General features: G+C 43.2%; 1 protein-coding gene across 1 annotated transcript in view; it reads right to left on the bottom strand.

Annotated features, from left to right (window-relative positions):
* Positions 1 to 1,544: 1,544 nt before the first annotated feature.
* Positions 1,545 to 20,045, bottom strand: part of LOC141273081 (oocyte zinc finger protein XlCOF7.1-like) — a 36,594-nt gene continuing 18,093 nt past the window's right edge. Inside the window, exon 6 of the mRNA XM_073684441.1 lies at positions 1,545 to 7,967. Within this exon, the coding sequence (XP_073540542.1) occupies positions 6,745 to 7,967 (1,223 nt within the window). The 3' untranslated portion in view covers positions 1,545 to 6,744. The remainder of the gene's footprint in view (positions 7,968 to 20,045) is intronic.

Below are 20,045 nucleotides of genomic sequence, written 5' to 3'. Positions count from 1 at the left end.
AAGTGAACTTCAAGCTCAAGGAACATCAGTGTCAGATCGCACCATCTGTCGTTGTTTGATCCAAAGTGTACTTCATGGGAGACGACCAAGGAGAACACCATTTTTGAAAAAAAAAATTGTAAAAAAGCCAGACTGGAATTTTCCAAACTGCATGTTGACAAGCCACAAAGTTTCCGGGAGAATGTCCTATGGACAGATGAGACAAAAATGGAAGTTTTTGGCAAGGCACATCAGCTCTATGTTCACAGACGGAAAAATGAAGCATATCAAGAAAAGAACACTGTCCCTACTGTGAAACATGGCGGAGGCTCTGTTATGTTCTGGGGCTGCTTTGCTGCATCTGGCACAGGGTGTCTTGAATCTGTGCAGGGTACAATTAAATCTCAAGACTATTAAGGGATTCTAGAGAGAAATGTGCTGCCCAGTGTCAGAAAGCTTGGACTCAGTCGCAGGTCATGGGCCTTGCAACAGGATAGTGACTCAAAACACACAGCTAAAACCACCCAAGAATGGCTAAGAGGAAAACATTGGACTATTCTGAAGTGGCCTTCTATGAGCTCTGACCTAAATCCTATTGAGCATCTTTGGAAAGAGCTGAAACATGCTGTCTGGAAAAGGCAACCTTCAAACAGGAAACAACTGGAGCAGTTTGCTCATGAGGAGTGGGCCAAAATACCTGTCGAGAGGTGCAGAAGTCTCATTGACAGTTACAGGAATCGTTTGATTGCAGTGATTGCCTCAAAAGGTTGTTCAACAAAATATTGGGTTAAGAGTACGATCATTTCTATCCAGGCCCATTTCATGAGTTTAATTTTTTTTTAAATTTTGTGGAAGCAATGTGTGACTTTCATTTGTTCATTTTCATAGATTTTAAATTTATTATTACTATTGTCAGATTCAAGTTATTTCTGTGACCATTGTGGGATTTTCTTTCATTAAACGAGGGGCACCAACAATTTTGACCACGATATTGCCACATTTGGGAGAAAATGCATAACACATTTTGTTGCCAATTTTTCATGGTACTACTTGAGGAAATGAAAACTTTGCGGCTAAATCAACATTTTAGTGTAATTTTTTTTTTTTGTTTTCTTCATTTCACATTGGCTTAATTCCTGTGTAATATCTGAAGGGATAACAAATGTACTGACAGTAGATTAAAATAATTTGGAGAGGTGTCTTTTTTAAAATGGTATCATTTCTGGGGAGAGGGTTTAATATATAGGCCTCTCAAGGTCACTTCAAAATTGAATAGGTAAATAAAAAATAGGATTTGTAAATTTGACAAAAATGAAAAATTGCTGCTAAATTTTAACCTTTTTAACGTAACGAGAAAGAAAAACATTTGAAAAATAATGCTCACATGAAGTAGACATATGGGAAATGTTATTTATTAACTATTCTGCATGGTATGACTATCTGGGTTAAAGATACAGTGAGGGAAATAAGTATTTGAACCCTTGCTGTTTTTGTAAGTTTGCCCACTGACAAAGACATGAACAGTCTATAATTTTAAGGGTAGGTTAATTTAACATTGAGAGATAAAAAAAAAAAAAATCAACAAAATCACATTGTATAAATTAGATACATTTTTTTGCATTGAGAAATAAGTATTTGATCCTCTACAAACCATTATGAGTTCTGGCTCCTACAGACCAGTTAGACGCTCCTAATCAACTTGCTACCTGCATTAAAGACAGCTGTCTTACATTGTCACCTGTATAAAAGAGTCCTGTCCACAGACTCAGTCAGTCAGACTCTAACCTCTACAACATGGGAAAGACCAAAGAGCTTTCTAAGGATGTCAAGGACAAGATCATAGACCTGCACAAAGCTGGAATAGGCTACAAAACCATAAGTAAGACGCTGGGTGAGAAGGAGACAACTGTTGGTCCAATAGTAAGAAAATGGAAGAAATACAAAATAACTGTCAATTGACATTGATCTGGGGCACCATGCAAAATCTCACCTTGTGGGATATCCTTGATCATGAGGAAGGTGAGAGATCAGTTTAAAACTACACGGGGGGGGGGGACTTGTTAATCTCCAGGCAGCTGGGACTACAGTCACCAAGGAAAGCATTGGTAACACATTAAGCCTTAAAGGTTTAAAATCCTGCAGTGCCCGCAAGGTCCCCTTGCTCAAGAAGGCACATGTGCAGGCCCTTCTGTAGTTTGCCAATGAACACCTGGATGATTCTGTGAGTTATTGGGAGAAGGTGCTGTGGTCAGATGAGACAAAAATCAAGCTCTTTGGCATCAACTCAACTCGTCGTGTTTGGAGGAAGAAGGATGAGTACAACCCTAAGAACATCGTCCCAACCGTGAAGCATGGTGGGGGAAACATTATACTTTGGAGGTGGTTTTCTGCAAAGGGGACATGATGACTGCACTGTTCTGAAGGGAAGATGGATGGGGTCATGTATCGCGAGATTTTGGCCAACAACCTCCTTCCCTCAGTAACAGCATTGAAGATGGGTCATAGCTGGGTCTTCCAGCAAGACAATAACCCAAAACACACAGCCAAGGCAACAAAGGAGTGGCTCAAAAAGCAGCACATTATAGTCATGGAATGGCCTAGCCAGTCTCCAGACCTTAATTCCATAGAAAACTTATGGAGGGAGATAAAGCTCCAAAGTTGCCAAGCGACAGCCTCAAAATCTGAATGATTTAGAGATGATCTGCAAAGAGGAGTGGACCAAAATTCCTCCTGACATGTGCACAACCCTCATCATCAACTACAAAAAAAACGTCTGACTGCTGTGCTTGCCAGCAAGGGTTTTACCACCAAGTATTAAGTGTTGTTTGCCAGAGGGATCAAATACTTATTTCTCAATGCAAAATGCAAATAAATGTATCTAATTTATACAATGTGATTTTCTTGATTTTTTTTGGCTATTCTAGCTCTCAATGTTAAAATTAATCTACCCTTAAAATTATAGACTGTTCATGTCTTTGTCAGTGGGCAAACCTACAAAAACAGCAAGGGATCAAATACTTATTTCCCCCACTGTATAAGCATTACAAATTTGGAAATTGCTAATTTTTCAAAAATTAGAATTAAATTTCAGATATCATAAAAAAAAATAAACAAAAATATATCAACGTAAATTTACCACTCACAATATGTCACAAAAACAAACACAATCTCAGTCACTGGGATATGTTGAAGCGTTCTACAAAGTGACAGTGGTCAGATTTCAAAAAACTTGGCCTGGTCATTACAGAGGACCTGTCACCTTGGAAAATGTTGTATACCTGCAGATAAATAGAGACACAATGCTGCCTAGTTACCTCACTGAAAGTGCAGCTAATGGGAGAAAAATAACTTATTTGTCTATACTGGGAGCTTGGCTGTAGGCACACTCCCGCAGTTTGGCTAACAGCCGGCTTTACAGTGCATGTGTGCAGAGCGAGATGTCGATCCAAGTCCCAGGGTGTGCTTACAGCCGCAACTCCCAGTTTAGAGAAATAAGTTCCTTTTCTCCCATTAGCTCCACTTTCAGTAAGGCCTCCTTCACACGCCCATGATTAAACATGTACGTGAAAAAACTAATCTGGTGCCATCAGTGTTTTTCCGGTATGGTTAAAGATAGAATTAAATGACAAAGCTTCTCCTATACTTTATACTTTGCAATGATAAACACATACAGCACATGGATGCAATCTGTGTGCTGTACTTGTTTTTCTTGGACACAGATTTGTATTGGCCCTGGTTATCCGTGCTGCCGGAAAAAAATGGACATCTCTGTGTGCTTTTAAAGGACACATGATCCATTTAAAAATACACAATGTGCATAGCAGCATAAGTTATAAAAGGTATGTGTGGCATCTGGGAGAAAAAGGAATGCCACACGTACTGGAAAAACGGACATGTGAAAGAGGCCTAAGGGTATGTTATCTGCAACAGAAATTTCGGCACCAAAAATGAGTCACCATAATGTTGCAATTGACCAGCAAATCGAATGAGATTCCTGAAAGCTCATGCACAGGCTGCTATGTTTTCCTTGCAGATTGTGCATATTTTACAGTGTGTTTCCTGCCAAGAGACATGTTTTTGGTGCAGAAATTTCTGCTGCAAATATTCAACTTGTGCACATACCCTAAGGTGGTGGGGTGACATAGTAACACTATTACCTACAGACTAAGCCTACATATGCAGGCAAATTGCATTTTCCAAGGTGACAGGTTTCCTTTTAGGGTATGTGCACACGATGCAGAAATGCTCAGGATTTTTTCCTGAGCGTTTCTGCATCTCTCTGGCAGGAAAAAACGCATGCGGATTGTACATGCGTTTTGCACATGCGGATTGTACATGCGGTTTCCTGCCAGGGACATGCGGAAATGAAGCGGTCTTCACTTTCATTTCCGCATGCGGGTTGACAAGCGCTTTCCAAGCGATTTTAGCATCACTTGGAAAGTGCTTGTCAACTTTACACTATATAAATCCATGCAACCGGCATGGATTTATATAGTGTGTGAATGTCAAAAAAATATATATATACACTTCACCCTCTGATGGCCCCCGGTGTCCTGCTTCGCTCGGTCCCGGCTGCCGGCAGTGAAGACTTTAGGACCTTCCGACGTCAGCGTCACGTGACCCATCACATGACTCTGACGTCAGCGAAGGTCCTTCTTCATTCAACCCCGAAGTGCCGGGAACCAAGCAGGAGCGCTGCGTGGGCCGTCAGAAGGTGAGTATATATATATTTTTTATTTTATTCTTTATTTTTTAATGGTACCTGGGTCTGGATGAGAGTCCTCTCCACACCCGGGTACCATCCGCACATTAGACCGCATGAAAAGCGCATCAACATATACAGTGATGCGGATTCCATGCGGTCTAATGCAAGTCCATGGCGGCAAAAGAGCAGCGTTTCCGCAAAATTAATTGACATGCTGCGGAGTTTTGACCGCAGCGTTTACGCTGCGGAAAAATCCGCATCATGGACACAGCACATGCGGATTTCAATTGGGGAACATTGCTGCCCTTCTACCATGCGTTTTTCATGCGTTTCCGCAACTGCAAAAACGCTGCGGAAACGCATTAAATACGCATCGTGTGAACTCAGCCTAAAGGTCAGAATTGTCTGCATCACTAAGAGGTTAATCCTGGGGCCCGGGGCCATATATGGCTCTCGCTATACCATTCTGTGCAGCCCCCAACCATATGGTCTCATTAATGCTTGCCCATGCCTAACTGCTTGCATGTAGTTTACATAAAGAAAAGTTGGGTGGCACATAGTCATCTATGTCGCTCATAGATTTTAGAATGGAATCCCTTAACCTCTCCTTGTTACAATGGGAGTTTTACACCTGGTCATCTATGTTTGAGGCTCTATACTTAGCAATAGTAGTTTATGGCATTTAAGATAAAAATGGGGTGAGCTACGTTCACACATGGCCTTTCCCTCTCCTTAGAGCTAACTGTGGGTAAAAAGGACCATTATCTCCAGAGGTACAGGTTCCACTTTGTGGACTACCATCTATCAGGCATAATTTTGATATGCCGGAAGGGTCTTAGTTGGTAATACCCCAAGTTTTTCAGCAGCCCATGGGACTGGTTCAATATGACAATGTGTCCTTCGGACCACAAAAGATTGTTCTTAACATTTACATCTTATCTGGTATACATTAATCTCATCCATTTTCTATTTTTTTTATTCTAAGAAGGCTGGGCATTTTAGAGAAATGTTCTAGTGCCACCTATTAGATGTAGCAATCCTAAGTCAATATTGACTCTTTAACGAGACTTGCCACATGACTTAAGATAAGCCAAAGCAGACATGTTTCAGGGTGTTTTCCCCTCATCAGTGCAAAGTAGGAAATTCAATTTGGCTGGGAAAAAGGCCTCTGACAGGGGGTGTAAAGGAGAAAGTGTCTCCTTGTGGAAAGTGCCAAGCCATCTTAAGCAGACATAGACCATGCAATGCTCCTCTGGGAATTTAAAATATGCAAATAGCCTCTTCAGAGAGAAAGAAGACTTGATCTCTAGCACCAACTATTGGATGTACCCATCCTAAAAGTCAATATCAGCCCTTTAACGAGCCTTGTCACGAGTTGGGGTTGTTGGACATTTAAGCCAACGCCGGTGCTATAACTACTTTATATAACTGTATATTAACATATTTAGACTTATATTACTAAACACATTACTACAATTGCAACTTTTAGCAGTGCAAACATAATTGTGAAATATCTGCACAGTTGTCAAGTCGCTTCCAATTTTTTTTAAAGATATTCAAAATAATGAATGTAGAGGCAAGGCTTAACGGTTACTCATGAGCAAACAGCCTCCTATATGCCTATGAGTCAGTTCAGGTCAGGACACCCACCATTGGGCTGGGAATTGTAACACATTCCAGAAAATGCATCCCCTATACAATTTTATGTGCATGAAGTTCCACACTGTGGCAGCCACATGGTAGTTGTCAATGGCTGCACAATTTCAAGGGTAAAAACTTAGGCATTATTAAAAGCAAAATCATACCGCCACTGGGTTTGGGTGGGGTTTCGTTTGGATGAATATGCTGCAGCATTGAAGCCCCCCCCAGTACAAATAATGGTGTTATATTGTTGTTACAGAAGAAGATATTTCCATTATTTTCAACCCACATATCTGAACTAATTAAAATAAGGTACTCAGCATAATAAAATGTAGGAGATCACTCAAGTCTGGTATTGCATGTCCAATAGTGTAGCATTATACTTGAAGCCTTAAAAATATGATCTGCACATGTCATCTTCAGTACAAAGAAACATCATCTTCTGTATAACCATTTGGATGTATGACAACAATGGGGTTTGACCCACCTTCAGATAAAGAGCTAGGGTTGTCTTCTGCGTGGGTTTTCTTATGGATAACAAGCTGGGATTTGCTGACAAACGACTTCCTACACTCTGAACAGGAATACGGTTTCTCTCCTGTGTGGACCCTTTTATGAACTGAAAGATTTGATTTAAGAGTAAAGGCCCTGCCACATTCTAAGCACGCATATGGCTTTTCTCCTGTGTGAATTCTCAAGTGCCGAATAAGATCAGAGTTCCGCTTAAAACTCTTCCCACATTCCGAGCATGGATAAGGCCTGTCTACCACGTGAATTTTGTGATGCCGGATAAGATCGGACTTGGTGATGAAACATTTTCCACATTCTGTACAAGAAAACGGCTTTTCTCCAGTATGAATTCTCTGGTGTTCAATAAGATGGGAATTGCTTATAAAACTCTTCCCACACTGCGAGCAACAAAATGGTTTGTCTCCACTGTGGAACCTTATGTGGCTTAAGAGATTTCGTTTTAGGGAGAATGCCTTCCCACACAGAAAGCACATATAAGGTTTTTCCCCTGTGTGGCATCTCTGATGCGAAAGGAGCTCTGAAAAACATCTAAAATATTTTCCACACGTTATGCACAAATGTGGTTTCTCCTTCACTTTATGTTCCTCAATTGGATCGGGAAGATGTTCGTTGTAAAAAGCCGCAGATGGGTGCACTCCACATGAGCCCTTCATATTTAGAGAGGACAATTGTTGAGTAGGTTCTGAGGGACTAAAAATGTTCTGGACTGTAAGATCTCCTCTATCCAAACGCAGAGTGCCCTTCTTCATGCAAGACGACTTGTATGGTGACTGAGCTACGATTGGACAGATGGAAGAGTTTGTGATATCTTCTTTCGCCCAGAAGGCTGGCAACTTGGTAAAAGATGCCAAATGTTGTTTATTTGTTTTAACTGAGTAAGTGTCTAAGGAGTGTCCTTCCTGTAAGGAGTCCTTATTAATAGGAGTAGTTGGGTCTTGTGTACTGTCCAAAGCTGTATTAGAATGAGACACTTTGAGCTTTTCTTCATCAAATGGGAGAGGTTCTTCTTTAATGCTGGCAACTGGATAGTGCTGTGTAGAATTTGTATAAATACTCATTTCTGATGATGGACTGGGTACCCTTGGAGGTATGTTCACAGACTCCGTTAATCCTGTTGGGAGAAACAAAATACTTAATAGATTAAAGTCTTATAAAACATACTAAAATTTGAAAGGTGGCTGAAGACCCTAGATATTTGCTAGCTTACTTAGTGGTCAGCACTTCCTCTCAATTTCCCTATAAAAGTGCAAGTTTGGCTCTGCCAAACATGTACGCGTTTTTAGTAGTGTGTATGAGCCACTGCCAAACACTTTTGGCAGCAGCTCATTCCTCACATGAGAACAAAGAATCTGGCATCTTAAAATTCCACAGGCCTAATCCTATTCACCCCCTACATGTATACCATATTGGGAGAGTTGGGACACTCAAGGAGGGGGGGGGGGACCAAATAAGCAATGTATTGTTTTAGAGGCAAAAAAAAACAAAAAAAAATGCCATTTATGTTGCATGTATCCAATGTATGAAACCTATAAACATGATACACAACTTATTTCTCAAAACAGTATAAATTTTATATATCAGAATTTAAAAAAAACAAAAAACAAATAAAAATATATGACAAGAGAAAAGGAATCCTCTGATTGCAGTCCAGTGGGGTTATCATAATACAGTGTGTGTAGGCAATCAGGCAAAAATACATAATTAACACACGTTACTATAGGTGAAACATGGTTATTTTATTGCACCTAATCCCTAGTCCAAAATTGGAAGTGATTGGGAAAAAAGGCGGGAGGGAGGAAAGCACAGACTCAGATAAATCTAATAATTAATTCAATACTATGTGGTATATATACACATTGATGAGAGTCACCCAAATAAATACAAAATAGAAATCCAAGTGGTATATTCAATATCATAAAGTGACTAGTGCATCTGAGAAAACTGTGAAAATATAGCTGTGTAACTAAAGCTTGTTAGGCAATGACCATGTAGAGAGGAACCTAAGCTAAACAGCAGTCATCAATATGGTACAATACATAGTGAGAGATGCAAAGGCTAACACCATAACAACATATTGTATGTAGAGAAAATTGTACAGCGATAGATACTGACCCCACTGTGGCCGCACGTGACCGGCGCGCATTTCGCCTATGGCTTCAACCAAATGTTGAATTGTTATGATTATGATAACCCCACTGTACTGCAATAATTTGAGGATTCATTTTCCCTTCTCTATTTTTAAAAAAAATTCTGCTAAAATTTATACTGTTTTGAGCAATAAGTTGTGTATCATGTTTATAGGTTTCATAATTTAATGGATACATAACAACAATGTATTGATTTACTTGTGTTCATGTATCCAATGTAGTAACAAATTATTGTGTTGCACCCCCCGGATCAGTAGCGTAGATAGATAAGGGTGCTTACACACTGCGCTTTGTCACACGTTTGTTGGTCCTGTCGAGGCTTGCGTCCAATCCAAAACAGGATTCAGGCGTATGTGCCGACAGAGTCAGTGTGTCTGCTGTTGTGCATCATTTTCGGGAGTATGCGCCTTCTGGGGATGGACACTTAGACGCAGTCTGCTACGCCTGAGTGTCCGCCTCCAGTAGGCATATACCCCTGAAAATGATGCACGTCAGAGCGCACATTCACTCTGTTGGCATCATATTAGTCAGTCAATGGCCCCGTCAGCGCCTGCACTTGAATTTTTTTTCTTTAAAACTTTATAAAAAATGTTGAAGATATTTTCCATCTTTATGGAGATTCAGGTTGGTGCTGAGCCAGGTAATAATTAAGAAAAATAAGGGTTGACCACTACTTGGAAAACTTCTTAAATGCGGTAGTCCCTCAAATAAAATGAGAAGTGCATGATTGTTATTTCACGCGAGTGCTGCAACCTGTCAGTAGCTGCTAACAAGCTGTAGTGCTCACAATTCCCCCCAGACATCAGAGTATCATCCGAGGTAAGTGAGAAAGAAGCAGAATCTATTAGTAGTCGCTGATTGTTATGTCACTTGAGCACTACAGTCTATTATGTGCGTTGGCTACAACAGTGCTGGTGCCGTTTATTTTTTATTCTACTCCCTTATATAGCGCTATTAATTCCACAGCGCTTTACAGATATTATCGTCACTGTCCCCATTGGGGCTCACAATCTAGATTCCCTATCAGTATGTCTTTGGAGTTTTGGCGAAAACCCACGCAAACACGGGGAGAACATACAAACCCCTTGCAGATGTTGTCCTTGGTGGGATTTGAACCCAGGACCCCAGCGCTGCAGAGCAACAGTGCTAATCACTGAGCCACCATTCTGCCCATATAAGCTTTACTTGTTTTACTTAGGGGACTAAAGCATTTAAGAAGGGGGTTGCCTGAGTAGCTGACAACCCCTTTAACTCCTTTACCCCCGCGGGTGGTTTGCACGTTAATGACTGGGCCAATTTTTACAATTCTGACCACTGTCACTTTATGAGGTAATTACTCTGGAACGCTTCAATGGATCCCCCTGATTCTGAGATTGTTTTTTCGTGACATATTGTACTTCATGATTGTGGTAAAATTTCTTCGATATCACTTGCGTTTATTTGTGAAAAAAACGGAAATTTGGCGAAAATTTTGAAATTTTCAAATTTTAATTTTTATGCCCTTAAATCAGAGAGATATGTCACACAAAATACACTGCTCAAAAAAATAAAGGTGACCCTCAAATAACATATCCTAGATGTAAATGAATGAAATATTCTCATTGAATACTTTGTTCTGTACAAAGTTGAATGGGCTGACAACAAAATCACACAAAAATCATCAATGGAAATCAAATTTATTAACCAATGAAGGCCTGGATTTGGAGTCACCCCCAAAATTAAAGTGGAAAAACACACAACAGGCTGATCCAACTTTGATGTAATGTCCTTAAAACAAGTCAAAATGAGGCTCAGTATTGCGTGTGGCCTCCACGTGCCTGTATGACCTCCCTTCAATGCCTGGGCATGCTCCTGATGAGGTTGCGGATGGTCTCTTGTGGGATCTCCTCCCAGACCTGGACTAAAGCATCCGCCAACTCCTGGACAGTCTGTGGTGTAACGTGATGTTGGTGGATGGAGCGAGACATGATGTCCCAAATGTGCTCAATTGGATTCAGGTCTGAGGAACGGGCGGGCCAGTCCATAGCTCCAATGCCTTCATCTTGCAGGAACAGCTGACACACTCCAGCCACATGAGGTCTGGTTTTGTCCTGCATTAGGAGGAACCCAGGGCCAACCGCGCCAGCATATGGTCTCACAAGGGGTCTGAGGATCTCATCTCGGTAACTAATGGCAGTCAGGCTACCTCTGGCGAGCACGTGGAGGGCTCTGCGGCCCTCGAAAGAAATGCCACCCCACACCATTAGTGACCCACTGCCAAACCGGTCATGCTGAAGGATGTTGCAGGCAGCAGATCGCTCTCCACGGCATCTCCAGACTCTGTCACATCTGTCACATGTGCTCAGTATGAACCTGCTTTCATCTGTGAACAGCACAGGGCGCCAATGGAGACTTTGCCAATCCTGGTGTTCTGTGGCAAATGCCAAGCGTCCTGCAAGGTGTTGGGCTGTGAGCACAACCCCCATCTGTTTCTAACCGTTTGTGCAGACACATGCACATTTGTGGCCTGCTGGAGGTCATTTTGCAGGGCTCCTCCTGTTTTTCCTTGCACAAGGGCGAAGGTAGCGGTCCTGCTGCTGGGTTGTTGCCCTCCTACGGCCCCCTCCATGTCTCCTGGTAGCACCTCCAGCCTCTGGACACTATGCTGACAGACACAGCAAACCTTCTTGCCACAGCTCGCATTGATGTGCCATCCTGGATGAGCTGCACTACCTGAGCAACTTCTGTGGGTTGTAGCGTCCGTCTCATGCTACCACGAGTGTGAAAGCACAACCAACATTCAAAAGTGACAAAAACATCAGCCAGAAAGCATTGGTACTGAGATGTGGTCTGTGGTCCCCACCTGCAGAACCACTCCTTTATTGAGTGTCTTGATAATTGCCAATAATTTCCATCTATTGTCTATTCCATTTGCACAACAGCATGTGAAATTGATTGTCAATCAGTGTTGCTTCCTAAGTGGACAGTTTGATTTCACAGAAGTTTGATTTACTTGGAGTTATATTCTGTTTAAGTGTTCCCTTTATTTTTTTGAGCAGTGTAGTTAATAAATAACATTTCCCACATGTCTACTTTACATCAGCACAATTTTGGAACCAAAATTTTTTTTTATTAGGGAGCTATAAGGGTTAAAAGTTGACCAGCGATTTCTTATTTTTCCAACAAAATTTACAAATCCATTTTTTTAGGATCCACATCACATTTGAAGTCACTTTGAGGGGCCTTTATGACAGAAAATACCCCAAAGTGACACCATTCTAAAAACTGCACCCCTCAAGGTGCTCAAAACCACATTCAAAAACATTATTAACCCTTCAGGTGCTTCACAGGAATTTTTGGAATGTGGAAGAAAAAAATTTAACATTTAACTTTTTTCACAAAAATGTTACTTTAGACCCAATTTTTTTTATTTTCGCAGGGGTAACAGGAAAAAATGGACCCCAAAATTTGTTGTGCAATTTCCCCTGAGCACGCAGATACCCCATAAGTGGGGAAAAAACACTGTTTTGCGCACGGCAAGGTTTGGAAGGGAAGGAGCGCCATTTGACTTTTTGATTGTAAAATTAGCTTGAATAATTAGCGGACGCCATGTTGCGTTTGGAGAGCCCCTGATGTGCCTAAACAGTGGAAACCCCCCACAAGTGACACCATTTTGGGAACTAGACCCCTCAGGGAACTTACAGTGCATTGCAGAAGTATTTGGCCGACTTGAACTTTTCTACCTTTTGCCACATTTCTGGCTTCAAACATAAAGATATAAAATGCAAATTTTTTTGGGAAGAATCAACAACAAGTGGGACACAATCGTGAAGTGGAATGAAATTTATTGGATACTTTAAACTTTTTTAACAAATTCAAAACTGAAAAGTGGGGCGTACAATATTATTCGGCCCCTTTACTATCAGTGCAGCAAACTCACTCCAGAAGTTCAGTGAGGATCTCTGAATGATCCAATGTTGTCCTAAATGACTGGTAATGATAACTAGAATCCACCTGTGTGTAATCAAGTCTCCGTATAAATGCACCTGCTCTGTGATAGTCTCAGGGTTCTGTTTCTAGTGCAGTGAGCATCATGAAGACCAAGGAGCACACCAGGCAGGTCCGAGATACTGTTGTGGCGAAGTTTAAAGCCGGATTTGGATACAAAAAGATTTCCCAAGTTTTAAACATCTCAAGGAGCACTGTGCAAGCGATCATATTGAAATGGAAGGAATATCAGACCACTACAAATCTACCAAGACCCGGCCGTCCCTCTAAACTTTCATCTCGAACAAGGAGAAGACTGATCAGAGATGCAGCCAAAAAGCCCATGATCACTCTGGATGAACTGCAGAGATCTACAGCTGAGGTGGGAGAGTCTGTCCATAGGACAACAATCAGTCGTACACTACATAAATCTGGCCTTTATGGAAGAGAGTGGCAAGAAGAAAGCCATTTCTCAAAGATATCCATAAAAAGTCTTGTTTGAAGCTTGCCACAAGCCACCTGGGAGACACACCAAACATGTGGAATAAGGTGCTCTGGTCAGATGAACTTTTTGGCCACAATGCAAAGCGATATGTTTGGCGTAAAAGCAACACAGCTCATCACCCTCAAAACACCATCCCCACTGTCACACATGGTGATGGCAGCATCATGGTTTGGGCCTGCTTTTCTTCAGCAGGGACAGGGAAAATGGTTAAAATTGATGGGAAGATGGACGGAGCCAAATACAGGACCATTCTGGAAGAAAACCTGTTGGAGTCTGCAAAAGACCTGAGACTGGGACGGAGATTTATCTTCCAACAAGACAATGATCCCAAACATAAAGCAAAATCTACAATGGAATGGTTCAAAAATAAACGTATCCAGGTGTTTCACTTGGCCATTCTAAAGGCCCCGTCACACTTAGCGATGCTGCAGCGATCCCGACAACGATACGACCTGTCAGGGATCGCTGCTGCGTCGCTATGTGGTCGCTGGTGAGCTGTCAAACAGGCAGGCTCACCAACGATCAGGGGAGCAGCGACATCGTGGAAAGAATCTTTCCATGATGTCTTGCTCCTGGTTACCAGCCTGCTGAAGCCTGATCTCGCTATGCGAGACGGGGGCTTAAGTCCAGACCTGAATCCCCAATCGAGAATCTGTTGTCACGCTGTCTCTGCGTACAGGAGGTCAGGGGCCTAAGCTGACCCTAAGCTGGGGCCCTGACTAATCCCTCTACCTGGAGGTACTGTTAAAGGTACAGAGGTCCAGGCCGCCAGCGTAACCCCTACCTCCTGAGGATCCCTGCACCTCAGTAATCTAGTCCTAAGAAGGACCCCGATCACAACAATAGGGGACAGGAAATAATATGCCAACACTCAGTACTTAGACGAACGAGACAGTACAAGGGTCAAACCAAAAACCACCTTGCATACAAAAACTACTCACAACAACAGAGGGAACACCAACGGGAAAGGAGATAAATGATAAAGCGAGGAAGGGAAAAAATCACACCAAATACACTTAGCTCAGAACTCCAAAACACCACAATCCGCTCTGTTTTTCTGTATGAAATGCTTTCACCGACACTTCCCTAACAGACCGGCAGGCATTTGAAGGAGTCCCACTACAGCAGCATAGATTGCAGCTGGGCGAGGCTGGACCTGTCTAGCACAGAGAGAGAGAGAGATTTAACTCCCTCACTGCCGAAAAACACAAAGCACCAAAAACTCAGCTGCGAGAAGTCAGGCTGTGTAATCGTGACGATCTTCGTGGCGACACACCCGTGACAGTACCCCCCCTTCTACGAGGGGCCTCCGGACCTTCAGGGCCAGGTTTATCCGGGTGAGTCGTGTGGAAGGCCCGAACTAATCGGTCTGCGTTAATATCCGACGCAGGAACCCACATCCTCTCCTCAGGACCATACCCCTTCCAATGAACCAGGTACTGAAGGGACTGGCGATTAAAGCGTGAATCGATGACCCTTGATACCTGGAACTCCAAGTTACCATTGACCACCACTGGAGGGGGAGGTAAAGGTGACGGTACCACCGGCGCCACATACCTCTTAAGCAACGATCTGTGGAACACGTTGTGAATTTTAAACGTAGGGGGGAGGTCAAGACGGAATGCCACCGGATTAATTATAGAACTGATCCTGTACGGCCCGATGAACCTGGGACCCAGTTTCCAGGAGGGAACCTTAAGTTTTATATTCCTGGTAGACAACCATACCCGATCGTTCACACTTAGGAGGAGAGTGTCTGGTCCGGACCTATCAGCCATACCTTTGTATCGGTTCCCCATAGTATTCAGATTCTTCAGCACCCCTCTCCATACTGAAGCGAGTGATGAGGAAAATCGTTCCTCCTCAGGAACCCCCGAAGAGCCCCCCCTACTGAAAGTACAAAACTGGGGGTGAAAACCATATGCCCCAAAAAATGGGGACTTACCAGTGGACTTGCTCCGCCTATTATTAAGAGCAAACTCTGCCAGAGGTAAGAAAGAAGCCCAGTCCTCCTGGTTCTCTGACACAAAACACCGGAGATATGTCTCCAAGCTCTGGTTCATACGTTCCGTCTGACCATTGATCTGAGGATGAACAGCCGATGAGAACGATAAATGCATCCCCCGCCGTGTACAAAACGCCTTCCAGAATTTGGACACAAACTGAGACCCCCGATCTGACACCACCTAGGAGGGTACCCCGTGAAGCCTCACAATCTCCCCAATGAACACCTGCGCAAGAGTTTTAGCATTAAGAAGAGCAGGAAAAGCGATAAAATGTGCCATCTTGCTGAACCTGTCCACTACAACGAGTATGACCGTTTTACCCGAAGACGGCGGGAGGTCCGTAATAAAGTCCATAGACAGAGGAGTCCAAGGACGCTCCGGGATCTTCAAAGGTAAGAGGACCCCAGACGGACGGTTATGTGGGGTCTTAGAGCGCGCACAAACCCCACAGGACGCAACAAAAGTTACCACCTCCTTATGTAAGTTAGGCCACCAAAACCGACGCGAGAGGAGATCCACCGTTGCTTTACTCCCCGGGTGTCCTGCAAAAACTGAGTTATGGTGTGCCTTGATCACCTTTTGTCGCAACTGATCTGGAACAAACAGTCTCCCCGGAGGTCCAACAGGGGCGTCCCCCTGAGCCTCCAATACCTCCTCCTCAAGCTCAGAGCATACTGCCGAAACCACCACCCCCTCCTGAAGGATAGGAACCGGGTCGTCCGTATTCCCGGCCCCAGGGAAACTACGAGATAAGGCATCCGCCTTTACATTTTTTGACCCAGGACGATATGTAACGACAAAATTAAACCTGGTAAAAAACAATGACCACCTAGCTTGTCTGGGATTCAGACGTTTTGCGGACTCCAGATATAGCAGGTTCTTGTGATCGGTGATGATGGTGACCGGATGGACTGCCCCCTCTAAAAAATGGCGCCACTCCTCAAAAGCTAACTTAATGGCCAAGAGTTCCCTATTACCGACATCGTATTTCCTCTCAGCGGACGACAATTTTTTAGAGAAAAAGGCGCACGGATGCCACTTACCAGGGGACGAACCTTGTGACAATACTGCTCCCACCCCTACCTCGGAAGAGTCTACCTCTACAATGAATGGCTGTGACGCATCAGGCTGAATGAGTATGGGTGCCGAGGCAAAACATTTTTTCAAGGAGGAGAAAGCTTGACAAGCCTTGTCAGACCACCTAGAAAAATCCGTCCCCTTTTTTGTCATGTCTGTGAGAGGTTTAACCATGGACGAGAAATTACGAATGAACTTCCGGTAATAATTAGCAAACCCCAGGAAACGTTGTAGTGCCTTAAGATTCTCTGGCAGATCCCACTCAAGAACTGCCCGCACTTTCCCAGGGTCCATACGAAAACCGGACGCTGAAACCAGTAAGCCTAAAAACTGGAGTTCCTGTACGGCGAACACACACTTTTCCCATTTGGCATACAGTTTATTATCCCGCAAGATCTGTAACACCTGCCTAACGTGCTCCTGATGAGACACCAGATCCGGCGAGTAAATTAAGATATCATCCAGATATATGACAACAAACTGTCCCACCAGGCGGCGAAAAATGTCATTAACAAAGTGTTGGAACACCGCCGGGGCATTAGTCAGACCGAATGGCATGACAAGGTTCTCATAATGCCCCTCCGGAGTGTTAAACGCCGTCTTCCACTCATCCCCCTCCTTCATCCTAATCAGATTGTGGGTCCCCTTGTAGGAGCGAGATGACAATTCCCACCCTGTGTTCTTCACTCCCCGATGACCGAGGCCGCAGCCGAATGTACAACTTGCATGCCTCCCGGAAAACAAAACTTGTCCCGCCCCCCAGTGAACCTGTCAGGGAGAGCTACTTTAGGTTGTGGTCCGGCTTGCTCCTGGGGATACAAAACCTTAGACATAATGTCCGCCAGCTCCATGGACAAACTCTGCAACTGCCGAGCTAGACTGGCTACTGGATCCATGGTAGCTGGAGAGAATCTTAGTTGGTCGGTGAAAATGTCACGCTGTCTCTGCGTACAGGAGGTCAGGGGCCTAAGCTGACCCTAAGCTGGGGCCCTGACTAATCCCTCTACCTTGAGGTACTGTTAAAGGTACAGAGGTCCAGGCCGCCAGCGTAACCCCTACCTCCTGAGGATCCCTGCACCTCAGTAATCTAGTCCTAAGAAGGACCCCGATCACAACAATAGGGGACAGGAAATAATATGCCAACACTCAGTACAGACAGTACAAGGGTCAAAGCAAAAACCACCTTGCATACAAAAACTACTCACAACAACAGAGGGAACACCAACGGGAAAGGAGATAAATGATAAAGCGAGGAAGGGAAAAATCACACCAAATACACTTAGCTCAGAACTCCAAAACACCACGATCCGCTCTGTTTGTCTGTATGAAATGCTTTCACCGACACTTCCCTAACAGACCGCAGGCATTTGAAGGAGTCCCACTACAGCAGCATAGATTGCAGCTGGGCGAGGCTGGACCTCTCTAGCACAGAGAGAGAGAGAGATTTAACTCCCTCACTGCCGAAAAACACAAAGCATCAAAAACTCAGCTGCGAGAAGTCAGGCTGTGTAATCGTGACTATCTTCGTGGCGACACACCCGTGACATCTGTGAAAAGAGCTGAAAACTGCTGTTCACAAACGCCCTCCATCCAACCTCAATGAGCTCGAGCTGTTTTGCAAGGAATAATCGGCAAGAATTTCAGCCTCTTGATGTGCAAAACTGATAGAGACATACCCCAAGTGACTTGCAGCTGTAATCGCAGCAAAATGTGGCGCTACAAACTATTAACTCAAGGGGCCGAATAATTTTGCCCGCCCCACTTTTCAGTTTTTAATTTGTTAAAAAAGTTTAAAATATCCAATAAAATTCGTTCTACTTCACGATTGTGACCCACTTGTTGTTGATTCTTCCCCAAAAATTAGAATTTTATATCTTTAATGTTTGAAGCCAGAAATGTGGCAAAAGGTAGAAAAGTTCAAGGGGGCCAAATACTTTCACAATGCACTGTATCTAGATGTGTGGTGAGCACCTTGAACCCCCAGGTGCTTCACAGAAGTTTATAACATGGAGCAGTGAAAGTAAAAAAAAAAAAAAAAAAAAAATCAAACTTTTTCCATAAAAATTATGTTTTAGCCCCAATTTTTTTTTATTTTCACAAGGGTAAGAAGAGAAAATAGACCCCAAAAACTGTTGTGCAATTTCTCCTGAGTACGCCAATACCCCATATGTGGGGAAAACACAGTGTTTGGGTGCACGGCAGAGTTCAGAAGGGAAGGAGCACTGTGTGACTTTTTGAACGCAAAATTGGCTGGAATTGAGAGCGGACGCCATGTCGCGTTTGGAGAGCCCCTGATGTGTGTAAATAGTGGAAACACTCCACAAGTGACCACATTTTGGAAACTAGACCCCTCAAGGATTTTATCAAGGGGTCTAGTGAACATTTTGAACCCAGAGGTACGACACAGAATTTGATAACATTAGGTCATCATATTGAATAAGTTGTCATTAGTCTTGAGTGCAAGTGCTCGCTACTTGAGTTTGCATCGGGTACTCGGGTATGCACCATGTACTGCGTGTGCTCGAGTGACATGCTCGAGTCCCCGCCCCGCATGTTTCACGGTTATTAGACACCCGGAAAAAAACATGCGGGGATCACTCATGCATGGCAGGCAATCCCCGCAAGGTTTTTTTGGCCACAAAGCATATGGGGCGGAGACTCGAGCATGTCACTCGACCACCCACGATACTCAGTGCATACCCGAGTACCCGATGCAAACTCAAGTAGCGAGCACTTGCAGTCAACACTAGTCGCCATATCGTTACCTTTTTTCTTTTTTTTTTTTTTTAACTTTTGAAAAAAATCCCAACCCCAACCGTAATACAACCCCAACCCTAGCCCTAACCCAACGCCAACCCTAAAGTTTATTTTTTTATGCCGTTCCTCGTGCGGTATAAGTGATTAGACGATTTTATTCTTCGGGTCGGTGCGATTACAGCGATAACAGAATCATATGGGGTTTTTATGATTGACAGCTGTCACACACTAAAAGATGCATTTTTTTTGTAAAATCTAGTTCTTGCATCGCCATATTTTGAGAGCTATAATTTTTCCATATTTTGGCCGACAGAGTCATGTGACGGCTTGTTTTTTGCGGGACAAGTTGACGTTTTTATTGGTACCATTTTCAGGCACTTGACATTTTTTGATCGCTTTCTATTCCGATTTTTGGGAGGCAGAATAAACAAAAACCAGCAATTCCGGAATTGTTTTTATGGGTTTTTTTTTATGCCGTTCTGTGTGTGGTAAAATTGATAAGGTAGCCTTATTCTTTGGGTCAGTACGTTTACAGCGGTACAACATTTATATAGTTTTTCTATGTTTTGGCGCTTTTACACAATAAAAGCCATTTTATTTTATAGAAAAAAATATTTTTTTGCATCTCTTTATTCTGAGGGCTATAACTTTTATTTTACGGCTGATGGAGCTGTATGGCGGCTTATCTTTTGCGGGACAAGATGGCGTTTTCAGTGGTACCATTTATATTT

This window comes from Phyllobates terribilis, unplaced genomic scaffold, assembly GCF_046119375.1.
Source record: "Phyllobates terribilis strain yellow unplaced genomic scaffold, ASM4611937v1 Scaffold_5__5_contigs__length_657084704, whole genome shotgun sequence".
Taxonomy (NCBI): domain Eukaryota; kingdom Metazoa; phylum Chordata; class Amphibia; order Anura; family Dendrobatidae; genus Phyllobates; species Phyllobates terribilis.
Note: the sequence above shows the minus strand (reverse complement) of the source record. Positions and strands in the feature narration are given on the sequence as shown.